This window comes from Sesamum indicum, linkage group LG3, assembly GCF_000512975.1.
Source record: "Sesamum indicum cultivar Zhongzhi No. 13 linkage group LG3, S_indicum_v1.0, whole genome shotgun sequence".
NCBI classification, from domain to species: Eukaryota; Viridiplantae; Streptophyta; class Magnoliopsida; order Lamiales; family Pedaliaceae; genus Sesamum; species Sesamum indicum.
Window position 1 is genome coordinate 18,512,092 of NC_026147.1, and position 15,876 is coordinate 18,527,967.

Genomic DNA, 15,876 nt, shown 5'->3' on the forward strand with positions numbered 1-15,876 from the left:
AAGAGCAGAGCGAGATGGCGACTACGACTGCGAGGGCGTCATTATCGCTTTAATTTTTTATTTTTTAATTAATTTTAATAATATATTTTAGTTAATTAAAAATAATTTTATTTAATTATAATAATTATATATATTTTTAGTTAATTAAGAATAATTTTAGATATATAATAATTATTCTACTTAAATATATATTTTAATTAATTAAAATAATTTTAAATTTAACAAGTATAGCTTTTAAATTTCAATTTTAAAAATTACAAAATTATTTAAATTTAAATATAATATAACTTAATATATAATATTTCATATTTAATACTAATTAAATTAAATATATCAATTTAAATTATAAAAATTCAGTTATATAATTTTTTATATTTTTAAGTAAATATATTTAAAAAATATTTTATTTTTTAGATAGATGAAAATATAAAAAAATATTGAAAATAAGTAAAAAATATACATGTGAAATATATAAACATCATAAGGGCATTTTAGTAAAAAGGGGCTAAAAACAGTTAAAAACATCCCCAAACGCACAAAGAGCGCATGTAATGCATATTCTGTTAATTACTACCGGAATGGATGTTTTTTGTTGAGTTTACCAAATATAAGTGACTTTTAACCTATTTCGAAAACACAATAGGTTTTAACTTTTTCAACAAAAAGACAGGAGCAAAATGCATTTTACCCTTAAGGTGGGAAGTTTTCTTAGGGTGTATTTGGATCAATGTTTTTGGATTTGAACGAAGGATTTGAATAAATTATTTCAAATGACTGCAATTGAAAGGAAATTGAAATTCATCCATATTAATCAAAATTTAGTTCAAAATTAAAATGGAAGGATTTAAAAAATCCGTCATATTTAAAATTATCCAAATATATGCGAATGATCTGTTATGAAGGATTTAAAATCCCTAATTTTCAAATTCTTCCATCCAAATGCAACCTTAAATTCTTAGGGAGTGTTTTTAAAAGCGAACAAATTGCAATTTTGGTACTTACATAGGCTTGTTGTAATTTTGATACCAATATTTAAAAAATAGCCTAAAAAGGTATCACATAATAATCAATGTCCGCAGTTTTGGTACCACTCTTGAATGGTTGACGGTGCACTGCATGTGGCCATTAAGAGAGCTTGTTTGGTGGGCAAAAACGACTTTTCACTATTTTGGAAGGAAATTTGGGTTCCTACCTTATTTCTAAGCCTCTTCTCACATATTTTCACCATTATTCTTCTATTTTGTTGCTTATTTTGTGTTTTAAAGGTGAAAATATTGTCTTCGTCAACAAGTTCTAAACTCACTTGCTTTTGCAAGAAAGTTGCTTGTTTAAAAACTTCATGGACAACCGAAAATTCAGGTAGGAGGCTTCATTATTGTGAAATTTTCATGAGTAATGATGGATGTGGGTTCTTTGAGTGGAAGGCAGACCAATGTGTGCAAGATCAAGAGCTACCATACCTGGTTTGCTTTGACGAATTAACAAAATGGATGAGAAAATTATCGAATTACGAAAAATGAGGTGATTGTCAACAAATTGAGGGATGTGATTCATCGTTCAGGGTCATTATCACTATACTTCTTGAATTCTTTTGTCCAAATGATATGCATATTCCCAAATTTTTGCAAGTTGTTCATCATAATTGCCTTCAATTTCTCCTAAACCTCTTTTGTTAATTAGCCCTATATGCCTAAAGTGGGGACACATGACACCTTGTCTTCCTAGTTGCTTCATTTATGATCTTTTCACATTATTCCTTGGACCAGCCTGAAAAACATCAACCTACTTGTCTTTTAACCACCAATATTTTACATTTTTTACATTGTACACCAGTGCACATTGATGATGAGTATCGTACTCTCTAATCTGAAAAGATGCTTCATTCTTTTTCTTCAAGTTATTGCAGTGCCAATTACATCCATCTTGCTCACACACACATTGTGCATAAATTCTTCTTTTATAGTTACTTGTGATTTTCAAGTTTCCACTAATTTTGTTATTAGGACTGAAAATAGGATAATCAGGCTCTTTATTCTCTCCAGTTGACCATCAATCACTATCAAAATCATATCCATTGTACTCTACATTAGATTCACTTGAAGATGAGATGGAATTATTGTCATTATCAGGTACTGTGTCTTTATTATGACCTCCTAATTCCACTTATTTCTCTATGTTTTTCTCAAACATAACATCAACTTTATCATTATCACAGTATTCGAACATTATATTCACTATCACTGAAATTTGTATCCTTTCATTGTTTTCATTCACAACATTAGTTTTTTGCCCTTCCTCTCATCAGTAGGCACATTCTGCTTATTATCTTGTTAAGGTTTGGACACACATTTTGCAGAGTTTAAGTACAATGACACAACCCTCTCATGTAAAATCTTTTAACCCCACATATCCCAATTCCTCACATGGCTTCTTTAAAACATCCAAAAAGACAATGTCCATGTCAATATAATCAAATACACTAATTGTACCCCCTATAATGTGCATTGATCACGTGCAAAAAAGTTTCACCATGAAAAAATTTAAATGTTGCAAATTGTTTATGCTCACTGCACAACACAAAAAGAACAAAAATAAATAACAATTTCATAACTTCGAGCACTTAAACTGATCAATAAATTGTAGGTTCAACACCACTACCACCATCGCCGCCAACAACAATCTCCGTTACTAAACTACTGTAAATTAATACATAAGTGCTTATTAAAAAAAGTAGTTCAAAATACTAACCACAATCCATTTTCTTTCATTCATTGAGGCATCTTGCTCAAAGCATTTCCAATAAGCACAAAGCCAAAAAAAAAGAGAAGGGAGCATTGATCAAAAGTGGCTATGCAGCAATCGGAGCGGCATTTCTAGATAGTAACAATAAAATAATATATATAAATACATTTTATGTTTAGACAATTTTTAGGGTGGACTAAAATGTCTTTGCACCTATAAAAAAATAGCCCCCCGCAATGCACGCGCATCAGGCGCACTATTGGATTCAGGAAGGTTTTTTTACTATGTTTTAGAAATATTGGAGATATGAATTGTAATTTTTTTTTCAAGGGTACTTTTTAAATTTTTCATAAAATTTGAAGGGGGTTAAAATTACTTTACCGATATTATATTTTTCTCTCTTCTCAACTTTGACATTCTATTTTCTTCTCTTATTTGGGGCTAAATCCAAGTTGTTTCCCACAGAAATTTGAAATAAGCTAAAAAGACACATTAACATTTTGAAAAAGAAAAACTTAACCTTCCTTCGCCTTGTTATGTAAATTAATCGCACATTTTGCAACTAATTTTCATATATTACGCTATATAGTATCTAGTTGCCTTTACTAAACATAAAAGTTCAGATATTCAACTACACTCAATTTCTTTTTCTTTTTCATCCCCTACGAGCCAAAAGATGGGGGTGTTGAGGTAGGAGAGAAAATAAAATTAAATGCTAAGTGAATATTTATATTTTTATAATTAGTAAAAGAGAACAAAATAGAGATAAATATGAAAATCAATCGTAAATAGCATAATAAAAAAATACAATAAGATGGAAGGTGAAATAAAACAAAAGTGGATAAGTGTTAGATGCTTTTATTTAGAAATGTTATGTGCACTTAATATTTTCCCCCCTTTTTCTTAAGTTCATAGTGAAGGTTTGTGCCTATCTCGATTTTTACTTCGAGTAATTTGATTTTAACTCTTATTTTAAAATAAATTTTTATAATAGTTTTATTTTTCCAATTAAGCTATATATTATACAAATAATATTTATTATTTAATTTTTAAGATACTTGCAATATTGATAATATTTTTAAATTAATTTCTTTGAAATATTAATTAATATATTTTATATTTATTTATGATTTTTTTTAAAAATGATTTATTACGCACACGGTGTAACGGACGCGCACTACTGTTTGCAGCAAAGTATAAAATAAAAAAAATGTTAGATCCAAACGGTGGTTGAGAGACCAATTTCCGCCAGTCTCCAGAAAACCTTATGGCAAAACCTTCAGCTACATAAATAGCTGAAACCACAGTTAATCAAACTAATTGATTTGCTCTCCCACACAACAAAACTCTCTCAATCCAGCCAATTTTCTGTCCTCCTATCGCCTTTCTTTCTCTGGCATTTGGATCCAGTCGCCGGAGCCTCATCCGTGTCCAGCCGCCGTGAATAATCGTTCAGTCTCCCGCCAAATCGAACTCACAGTTTGATTTTAATTACAGGTCTGCGTTTCTTTTTTTGTTTCTTTTTTATTTTATCAGTTACTTATTGCGAACGATTTCATGGCCTGAAGCCCAATTTTGGTAGATCATGCCTGTTTCAGTTGCTAGAAATGCTGTTGGGTTTTGTTCTGGTTATTTAAGCGCTTGATCCCCAAAAATGGCTCTGATTTAACGTGCTCTGGTTTTCTTAATGTCAAAGTATTCCGGAGTTTCTTTTTTCTTTTTCTTGATATGATCTTGTTGATGTGTTATTGCTTACTGAATTGCCCCAGGTTTGAATTGGGTTCAATGCAGTTATGTTTTAGCTAACCATTTTTAGAATCCTGTGTTTCTGTTTCCAACGGCAGAAAGTGTTGCTTTTTACTTGATGATTGTGTGCTGGCTGATGAGTAGATGGTTTTGGAGTTTGATTGCTTAAGGAACCAGTGAAGTTATCTTAAGAGAATGGTGTTGATGGGCTATGTCCTTCTGTTTCTTAGGTAGATTCTGCACAGCCTGAGAACTCTTGGGTTGATGAAGAACGGGATGATAGAGTGCAGTGTCTGTCATTCCAAGCTGGTGTCTCCATCCCCAAAGTCTATTTCACGGGCTTATGATCGACATAGGAGTAAGGTATCATCAAAGCAACGGGCTCTTAATGTCCTATTGGTTGGTGGAGATTGTGTCCTTGTTGGTTTACAGGTATAAATTCTGTTTTCTTTCACTTTTGGTTTCGGAATATTATGCAACTTCAGATTGTTGATCAGTTCTAATTCTTAATGAACACACAAATAAGGTCCTAGCCTTCCAGTAATAATGTTTGCATGGACTCTGTTAAGAAAAGGTGTTATTAAGGTTGAAGAAAATGGTGGGTTTCAAGTGAAAAATGCGATCGTTTGTGCATCGGAAAAATATGGACTCTCTAATTCTGAGTACAAAAACCAACTACCATGTCACTGCAAAGTGATGATTGAATTGGTGGTTGATGACAAAATAATCTTTATGCTCAAGCTTACTGAATACTGCTATGGAAATATAGCAAAAATATGAGCTTTATCTAGAACATAAAAACTCGTTTTCTTATGCAAAAGAATGCGCTTGTTAATAAAGAGAGGAGAAAACCCTGAACCCTTGCAATTTGAAGAAAATGCATGTAAACACCTTAACAATTAATGTTCCACATTTAATGAAATAAGAGGAGTCTCAAAATTTATAGGCTCGAAACCTTTTCCTTCTAGGAAACCACTTAAACTACTATTTAAGTTGAAGCCATTTCTAATATGATATAACTGTGGAATACAATTGAGAAATTAAGGATATGAAAAGAAATATTTCCTGACCTCATATCACCTAGATTTGTCCTTATAGGCTTGGCAAAATGTAAAATAAAGCCATTATTAAAGCACTTTGATATAATAAAATTATCTTTTCAGGTCCTGGTTCAGGCCAGCATGACCAAGTATCTACCCTTTAAACGCCAGGCTTTGGACCTGGCAGTTTGAGGAGATATTTGAGAATGCATCTTGCTGCTAAATAGGAGTCTGTCAAGTTCACAAGGGCGCCGATCCAGTCTCTAGATCTTTTAGCCAATATAATGGATTCAAGTAGATGGGGTTGGTAAAAAGATATTGAGTCAGTTTTTCAAGTACTGAAAAAATCCCCTATATACAGGTCAGGTTTGAGGTAGCCGGGGCTACTGGAGAATTCCAGGTGCATTTACATCTCCCTCTGAGCCATTTTTGCCTTTGTGTGTTCTGTCTCCCATCTCTTTGGGCGCCTTCGCCACTTGCAACTCTTGTGCTCTTCCTTTGTCCACCCGAGCCCCTCAGTTTCAAGCCTCCCACTTTGTGCATCTTCTCTGTGTTGCCTGAATCCATGTAAACCTCTGCGATATCTTCATATATGTTGCTCCCCTTCATTTCTTTGTTATGCCGGTCTAAATCTTCCCGACGCCCGCTCGTCCCTGCACATCTGTAACCCAACTCCTTACCATCAACGTCATTTCCCCTCATCTGTTTGACTCACCTTGATGTCTTTATCTAATCTGTTGGAAAGCCTATATTAACAAACCATCTTCTGCTTTTTATTACCACCCTTTCATCTCATTACAGCTTACGTGTTTGATAGGAAAAAGTTGGGGTTGGTTTTTGAATGATATATTGATTACTGGAATGCCAAAGGCTGAAACATATGGAAGTGAAAAGAAAAAAGAAAGAAATCCTGTATCAAACCAAATTACTGGATAGTCCAACGGGTACCAAGAGGGTAGAAGTTTGTGTACAAATTGCTGTGGGAATCCACAACTACACAACCCGACCTCACTCCTAACTGTTGCACATTGTTTCTTTCATGAATATTCTTTTAATGAAGAAAATCAAATTTGAAGTGTAGAACTACCTGACTACTTCAGTTTTATGTTCTAATATTTCACTAATTCCTGTATAGGTCTGCATGTGTATGCAGAAATTTATAATTATTTCCTACAGGTATAATAAGTGAACTGTATGCACCAGAATTTCTCGTACTATTTTTAAATAATCTCATGCAGTGTTATTAAACATCAGGTACCCAGTCCTCATAATGGTTACTTAACCACTCTGATTAACAACTATCTTTGTGTTCCAGCCCATTTTGGTTTTTATGTCGAAGGTGGATGGACGCTTCAAGTTTAGCCCTATTAGTGTCAACTTTTTGACAGAGGTTGCAAAAGTTATTTTTGCTATCGTGATGCTCATATTTCAGGTTTGTTTCATTTTTCTGTCTATATTATATGCTATCTTTTGATCTTGTACTAAATTATGCTACCAATTGTGCTTTATATCATCACTGAAGTTTCCTTGGTATTAAAGTTGCTTGATGATGAAAATTTTACAGTATCATTGTAGCAGTGAAACGATGATCGTTATTGAAGATATATATATGAGCAGTGGAGAATTATAATGATTTGACTGAACTGATGACATCTCAAGTAAATTAGTTTGAAGTTTATTGGTTGGAGTGGGGAAAGAACAAAGAGAGGCTTTTCTTGCATACAGGCCTATTAGATGTGTTACTTGAAAATAACTACATACATCTTTTCATATCAACGCATCTGCCATGTGATGTTCAGTCTTAAGATTTTTCTTGCAGGCTAGGCGGCAAAAAGTTGGTGAAAAGCCGCTTCTATCAATTTCCACATTTATTCAGGTTCATTATACACTGATCTAGCTTTATGTAAGTTTTGTTTAGATGATGCATGTCATTTTATTATCAGATGCATTTGACAAGCAAAGACTATGATTTTTGAGTTAAATAATCGGCAGACATGTAAACCAAATTGGCCATCACTAGAATGCTTCATTATTGCCATGAGTGCATTCCTTTTCTAGAGTTCATTTGATGCTGTGCAGATGTCTGAAATTCGTGTGATGTACAAAAAGTGCAGTTCGTGTGCGTGGTACATGAGTATTCTATTACTTTTGGAATCGGCAGCATGTTGTACTTTGCAATTTTACCAATCAAATGCAACTCTTTCCTATGTTCGAGTTGTAAAATCAGAAATTCTTGGTTTTAGAAATTCTTAAGTTTGCAGTCGTGCTCTTTATATTCCACTATTGAAATATACACAATGTGAATGTTTTTGTTTATTCTTAGGAGGCTAATGGTTGCTTCTGTTGATGCAATAATTCATATGTTTTTTTCTGCAGGCTGCTCGCAACAATGTACTTCTTGCTGTTCCAGCCCTTCTTTATGCTATAAATAACTACCTGAAGTTCATTATGCAGGTATACTTTATTAATCAGTTCCTTCTAATAAGAATGTGCTCCTAGTACCCGTACCTCTTCTGTACTATTTTATCTAGTATTCTTTGTCTTGGGGAGGATGAGAAAGGTAGGCTTGAAGAGACCATATGAAATCTTTCTCAAAGTTACCTGTCCCAGATCTGATGGTGCATACATATCAAGGACTTCAGACCCTCATAAAATAGTTGCTTGAGAGAGGAGAATTATATTTTTAATTTAAATGCAGTCTTTACCATCCATCTTAAGTTTCATCACCAAAGTACCATTCGAAATTTCAGTTGCCTCCCGTACTTGTGTGGTACACTCTCAGTCCGAGTTTCCCTGTAAAATGCTGGACTTTTCACTATACGTACCAACCTAGTGACAGCAAAGAAATATGAAATCATAGTGATGCATGCGATGAGTTTAAAATGTAGATCCAATTGAGAATTTCCTTTAAATGAAGCTTGTTGAGGAGTATGGTTGGTGATGAATGGACATTCTGATAGAACCTCTGCCCAATAAGGTATCAATGGGAGTTGCCACCTTAATAGAAATGCTGTGACTATTCAAGCTCATACAACTGTTTTCCTTTTTCTTTATTATTAAACATGGTAAATAGGAGTGCTCGTACCATTAAGGTTGGTAGTGCACTGTTTCCATTATACTTAAGGTGGAAACGAAGAACTAAATCCTCGAAGTAGTTTACTTATAAGTCCGTCACAAGATCCAGGTACTAATTGATTACTTGATTGATTAGGGACAAATGCTGGTAAACTCATTGGTGATAAATATTATGCGGGAATGAATTGGGATGGTATCGTGTTCTCAAGAGTCAAGTCCATTTCCAAACTTATGTTTGGTAGATTGGTTATCGGGTTACCCCTTCTCAAAACTATGGGAATAGCGTTCATCCTGAGAATAGTAAATTGCTTCCCCCAAGGAATCCGCATGAGCTTTTAATTATTAAAATTAAACTTATTGCATTGTAGGTTATTATAAGGGAAAAATACACTCTCGTCTCCTGATGTTTGGTGTAATTACACATAGACCCCTGTGGTTTGGGAAATTACATCTAGCACGCCTGAGGTTTGCTTTGTCTAATAAATAAGTCCCTCCCTTAGTTAAAATTTACCGAATTTGCTCATATTAACCCAATTAGTCAAAATAAATCTTCTTATGACCAAATTATCCTCATATGTTTTCACGCGTTAATGCATGTGTGGAGGTATATCTTCACCGTTATAAAGGTAGTTTAGTCGGAAAAAAATTATTTGACGTACAATAAGTCCATAATAAGTCAGTCGACGGTACATATCAATTTTCATTCAATTTTGTTTTTGTTAATATCAGTAAATTCAGTGAATTTTGACGAATGGAGGAACTTATTTGTTTTGATGCAAGCAAACCATAGGGATGTTAGATGCAATTTCTTAAACTATATGGGGTATATGTGTAATTACACTTAACCTCAAGGGAGGGGAGTGTAATTATCCCTTATTATAATGATTTGAAAGATTGTGATTTTATAGCATAATTTAACAATAAATAGACTATTTCAAAAAACTAAATAAGGTTCATCTCTATCATGTTCAATTAGTGCATCTTTTTAGATGCTCTTGAATATAACTCATAATGCTGGTTTCTAGGATTCTGCAGATCAAATTAGTGGCATAAAATGGAAAGTGATTTCTTTTCATATATTGCTTGTTAGTTTTCAACTAATTTTTATGTGTGAAAGGATATAGACTAAGAAAAACAATCTTTTTAGTAAACAATTAAATACATCAGTAGCCAATCCTAACAGAAATGGCAGAACTGATGTTTATGGTCTTGCCCCAAGACTACAAGATCCTTGGTTTGGATCCCACCATGTACCTTCCTATGTTTTTAATAGTTGCTTACATTGATTATTCATTAGACCTTCTTACAAGAGTTTACTTAAGTGCCTGTTCCGAGTACTGGCTGCTCCCTTCTGCTCTCTCTCTTTTTTTTTATTATACTTCACTCTGATTTCTTGTTTCCTTCAGAAAACTTCTATTTTAATAACTGCTTAATTTTTATGTCTTTCCAGCTATATTTCAACCCTGCAACAGTTAAAATGCTGAGCAATCTAAAGGTACGCTTCTAATGGATGGAACGTTTGATTTGATCTTTTTCCAAGCTACACTCTTCATGCATGGAAACATCTGATTGAGATAGCCAATTTCAAATATCTGATATTTCTCTGAGATGTTGTGAATAGTTTACTGGAAAGAGGAAATCTTTAAAACTTACAATTGTGTTAATTCTCATATACTGCTGAGCTCTTCCGGATTGTTTGTAAATCACCGTTACTTCATTTGCTTTTATATTAGAAAACCAAGGGAGTGACATCTTTGTGAATGACAATAAGAAATGGGAAAGCAAATTACTACCTTAGAAAATAAAGTCATATTTTTTATCATTTTCCTTTTCATGTTTTTTTTTATTGTTTTACAGGTTTTGGTCATCGCTGTGCTTCTGAAGGTCATAATGAGACGTCGATTTTCAGTAATTCAGGTAAATGTTTTAGTAGATAAGATTATACAAATAGAAATGTAATATAAAGAATTAAGGTTCACCAATTCACAGGAATATATATTAAAAACTTTTCATTGAAGTAGTTGAGAGGTGAGCCAGTAAGCCAACATTTATGAAAATGCAATTGAGATATTTAGCACTAATATTCTTTTATCACAGTGGGAGGCTCTTGCTTTGTTGCTCATTGGCATTACTATTAATCAACTTAAATCCTTCCCTGAGGGTAGCAGTGCTTTGGGTCTTCCAGTAACAACTGGTGCATATGTATATACATTGATATTTGTAAGTATCCGAAGCATCTTCTGGTGATTGCATTAGTGAACTGCTTTGATGCGTATACATGCATTTAATTATCTTTGTTATGTTTTATGCTTTATACCTTTTTGGCTTTCTCCTAGATCCATTCCCTCTGTAAGCTCAATTTCTGCATGCAGGTGACTGTTCCTTCTTTGGCCTCAGTCTTCAATGAATATGCCCTGAAAAGCCAATATGAGACCAGCATTTATCTTCAGGTAATTTGGCACAATCAAGTGTGTATAGCTCTCATGCTATAACATATAAAATGTGCTACTCCGACTCTCTTGCATGCTTGCCTCTTTTGCCACATTTTTAAGTCTTGGTGGCCCCTACTAACTTCTTTCTCCTTTCAATGAGTGTACAAAGTGTCAGTAGAGCTTGACCTACTGAATGCGGCGTGCCTGAATAGCTGCTTACTCCTCTCACACATTATTTGGTTCTGAAGACATTGTACTTGTTAGAATGATCTCTGTTCAAGTTTATTATCTGATACAATGATCTTGAAATGAGAAATTTTTGTTATTCTTTTGTTTTATGGATGGTGTACTTGACATGATTTAATTTGAATAATTTTGATAAATCATGTAACCACACATTTTTACCTGGCCGAGATTTTTGTGTTATATCTTTTGTCATGCAGAAATTCATACCGAGTAATTTTTGGTTGTCCATATGATTCTGATATTCAATTTGCAGAACTTATTTTTGTATGGTTATGGAGCTATATTCAACTTTCTTGGAATTCTTGGATCTGCCATTTTCAAAGGTACCAATGAGAATATTTCCTCCTCTAGCACTGTTTTTCAACCCTTTGGAAAGAATTGATCTTATTTCATCCTTGGAATAGGATAACATGGTTTTCAAGCTTTTGCTTTCATTTAGTTTCATTACAAGTAATAAATTGTTAGACTGTGTTTGGTGAAATCAATTTGATTTCACCGTTTACTTAAAGATTGTCAATGTAAATGTTTCAGGTCCTGGTAGCTTTGATATATTGGAAGGACATTCAAAAGCCACAATGCTCTTAATATGTAATAATGCTGCACAGGGGATTCTATCCTCGTTTTTCTTCAAGTATGCTGGTGAGCGAAGATTCTTGGAGATGTGAACTCGAGATCTTTTTCCTCCATATTGGATTATTAATATACCGGATCGCTGAGCAGCACCTTAAGCACCTGTATACTGGATCATATAATAATTCTGTAGTTAGTGACACTGTTAAAATGCTTACACAAGCTTTTCCTTTTTGCTACCAGATACAATTTTGAAGAAGTATTCGTCAACTGTTGCCACAATATTCACAGGCATAGCATCTGCTGTTATGTTTGGCCACACTTTGACTATAAACTTTATGTTAGGGATTTCTGTGGTATTCATATCAATGCATCAGGTACCTTGAGTAAAAGGCTGATTCTTTTTTTTTTTTTTAGCTTTTTTATCAGGTATATATCTCTATTGAAGCTAACCTTGTGCTTGTTCCTTTTTGTAGTTCTTTTCACCTCTAGCAAAAGCCAAGGATGACCAACAAAATGGGGTGCTTGACAGAATGAATGTACAGGATAGTCATAGGTATATGTTTCTCCTCATCTGTAAACATACGCATGTGATGTGATAATCTTTCACTTGATATGCCACTATTTCTAGAAGTCAATGGATGTTCTAGGATTGAAGTATCTTTAATTGGTGCAACTATTGAAGGTTTTCCAAGTACTAATAAGCACTATTCTTGAGTTGCTCTAACTTTTGGGAATTGTAGACCAAGTTTGGTCGAAACCAAGCAAATTATAGATCAAGTGAATTTACATTTGCAATCACAATGTAAGGAGGACGAGCAGTGAGGCATATACAGAACCTTCATCATTTGATCATCATGTAATTGGTTGAGTTCAACCAAACCGACTATCTTCCTGTTTGCAGCCTAATTGCAGGAGCTTAACATCTAGTAGACTCTGAGAATTTATCTCTTGGAAGGTTGAGGACAGATCACAACTTACTATGATAACAATGTAGCTGTATCAATCATGATTATTGCCAATTGATTATGTAGCTGTTATTATTTCTTCTAATTGGATTGTTCTTTTCTAAGAGAAAATTGGAGCCAACGATCTTTTTTGTCCTTTTGGTTTTCAAACGTTTTAGTCATGAGACATAAGCCATTAAAAAATCTGCATCACCTCTTCTACTTGTGCCAGGTCAAGGGACTCATCCTTCATAAATATGGCTGCTGGAGCAAATGAGGAGGTAGAATCTGTTTATCTCTTAAAGATACAATGAACATATGCTGTTTCTTCTAAAGTCTTGATTCCTCATTTTTGCATTTTGCTTTGTCCAGGCTAGTCACCGCGTCGGACCTGATGAAAGACAACCTCTTCTTCCCACCTAAAGTTACTTTGGCAGTATGTTGTTTAAATTTTTTAGTTGTTTATATCTTTTAATTAGTGGTTTGTGCATACGGGTTGCACATGGTTAAATTTTTTTCTACCTACCTGGATGCGGGGCCATGTCTAGGTATGTTGGATCAGCTACTCTTATAATCAATGTAAAGGCAATCAGAGACTCTTATTTTGTTGAACTTAGCGTTAATAAGTTAAATTCATTCTTCACTACTAAATAAAAATAACATGGTTCATATTGCTCTTTACAGAATCTTGGTAGTAAGAGGACCTTGATTTTCCATAAAATAGTTGGTCATGAATCACAAAGAAGGGACTCTCCACATAATTGCAGAATTTGTGAACTCTTGAGGGTAAAAGAATTATAACTGCGGAATGAAACTGAAAATAGTGGTTATTATATCAAACTAAATGCTATTAAAAAGCACAAGCTTGCAGGTTCCCTACAAAATTGTATCTGCTAGTATGGTTTAGAAGAGTACGTTCTATCTGTTGTTATGGTTTAGGAGAGGGTGTTAGATGGAGGGAATGCTCAGCTGGAGTAATCATAATCTTTAATCACTAAGGTTTACTGCATAATAGTATTTGAGTGACGCATTTAAGCTTCCAAAGCTGCAAGACGTTTCTATTTATAAAATAATGAGACAAGAATATTTGTAAAAAACTTTTGGCTAAGGATATTTACAGGACATATAAATTACAGATAATGATGATATCATACCTTTATCTTCTATTTCTTTTGTCATGCTGAGTCTCTCCACAGGCTCCAAAGTACATGTACTTTTTTGTTGTTTGATTGATTGGTTAGTTTTGGGCTTTTCTGGAGTTGGAGTTGGGAGGTTCCAATGCAAGGAACCTCAAGGTTAATTTGTTAGTGAATGTGAAATGGATAAGGTTTTGAGGTCTAAGAACTCAAGGAAAACAATTGGATGTCTTCATGAGATATAGCCGAGAGTGGCTAGAACCTCCAGGTAGATCCAATCTGAAACTGAGATTCTTTTTTTATTTGTGTAGCCTCAAAAGCGGTCATATCAAACCTTGTACTGCTCAAAATTAAATTTGGAACAAATTACAAAGGTTTCAATTTAGTTAATTTATGAATCCTTTTAGACACTATGTCGTATAGAAGATCTCTATCTTCCTAGAGAACTGCTAATTGTGTATTCTTCTATTTATGTGAGTATGTGAATGCAGCAATTTAGGGTATTTGGTAAATGCCTTCACCAACAATTATTGTTCAGGTTTTGTCTTCTATTTGTATAGTTCCGTGAAGTTTAGGGTGAGTAATGGTCCTAATGGATAAGAAACAATATTATGTGGCGTTATAATTTTTTATTTTATTTATTTTTCTTTTGGTTGTTGAGTCAAGAAGATTTGTATTGGTTTGTTAGTTTTAGAAAATGGTGAGGCAATAGATATTGTTTTTATCAAGTGCATCTTTGAAGGACCATGATGTCAATGATGACTCCCATAAGAGAGTTTAGCAAATCTTCATCTGGTACAGCGTTCCCTTAATGAGCTTTTTACATACTATGTTTAGATGAATTTTCTGGGTTTTTTTTTTTGTCCTGAATGATAATGGGCGTATGTGTAATAAATTTTTGAGAAATATCTCGAAGCATTATGATTCAGAATTAGTTAGAGAGTAGAGTTTGTGATTTTCGCTATGTGGGAGTAATTATGATAAGATAATGTGAAACTTATTAAATTCCTAAGAGCTTAGAATTTGAATTCTTATCTTTTCTTAAAGGGGTAAAGTTGGAATGGCACTTGTTCATGACTTGTGGAGTTACGAGAACGAGCTTTTAGCTGGCTGATAGATTCCTATATGATTGATTAGAGAGGGGAAAGATTTGTAATTTCTCATCCAAGTCGCAATGTTCCATAGGGTGGAATGTTGAGCAGATGCAGAGTTCCACCCTATTGGAATACTAATTGAACAGCTGACATGGTAGAAGCACAAGTGAAGAGGCTTACTAATGGGAAAGTAACAGAACTATTGGAATTCCAGAGCAGAGTGGGAGAAAAATCCATGTAGAAGTTGGGTTCTGCTTTCTACCTGAGCTGAGCAGTCTAATAAGCTTGTTATGACAAATGAAAATGTATCTATGAAAAAGATTTTTCATGATTGATCTGAAAGGGCATTTGGCTACACTTATTTCTTATAAGCTCATACCTTTTGGAACATAGTTCAAAATTTATGACAAGTTAAATCTTAATTTAGAAATTAGCTCTTGAAGTATTTGGATAAAATAAGGTAATGGAGGTTACAAGGTGTTAGATTCAATTATGTCACTGACGTACTTAAAGTTGAAGGATTTTTGTTAAGATTTTAAAAGTAAGTTAGGGATCCCTTATTTATATCAAATGAGCTGTGGGCTCCTACCAATTTTTTTTATTAATCTTATAAGCTTATTTCCTAGAAAATTACTGAAACTTTACAATATCTTATATGCTTTAGTGTATAAGCTCAACCTAGATCCTTTGAATTACAGATGCCTAGTACAACTCAGATAGCTTGATATACGATATTCTGAATCTTGTATTCATGTAGTGCAAAGGTAGACACAGCTGTGGTGGTGTTCTGTAATTTAGGTGGTCCTATGTGGTTGAATTGTCAAAATAAGGTACGCATTTGGCAGTTT

At 33.8% G+C, this 15,876-nt stretch overlaps 1 protein-coding gene across 1 annotated transcript in view; it reads left to right on the forward strand.

Annotated features, from left to right (window-relative positions):
• LOC105158763 (CMP-sialic acid transporter 5) overlaps positions 3,975-15,876 on the forward strand; it is a 12,808-nt gene continuing 906 nt past the window's right edge. The window contains exons 1-15 of the mRNA XM_011075617.2: positions 3,975-4,239; positions 4,719-4,920; positions 6,844-6,960; positions 7,348-7,404; positions 7,905-7,982; positions 10,054-10,098; positions 10,461-10,520; positions 10,701-10,823; positions 10,976-11,053; positions 11,535-11,604; positions 11,813-11,920; positions 12,095-12,228; positions 12,328-12,407; positions 13,031-13,079; positions 13,171-13,234. Of these exons, the coding sequence (XP_011073919.1) occupies positions 4,753-4,920; positions 6,844-6,960; positions 7,348-7,404; positions 7,905-7,982; positions 10,054-10,098; positions 10,461-10,520; positions 10,701-10,823; positions 10,976-11,053; positions 11,535-11,604; positions 11,813-11,920; positions 12,095-12,228; positions 12,328-12,407; positions 13,031-13,079; positions 13,171-13,221 (1,218 nt within the window). The 5' untranslated portion in view covers positions 3,975-4,239; positions 4,719-4,752 and the 3' untranslated portion in view covers positions 13,222-13,234. The remainder of the gene's footprint in view (positions 4,240-4,718; positions 4,921-6,843; positions 6,961-7,347; positions 7,405-7,904; positions 7,983-10,053; positions 10,099-10,460; positions 10,521-10,700; positions 10,824-10,975; positions 11,054-11,534; positions 11,605-11,812; positions 11,921-12,094; positions 12,229-12,327; positions 12,408-13,030; positions 13,080-13,170; positions 13,235-15,876) is intronic.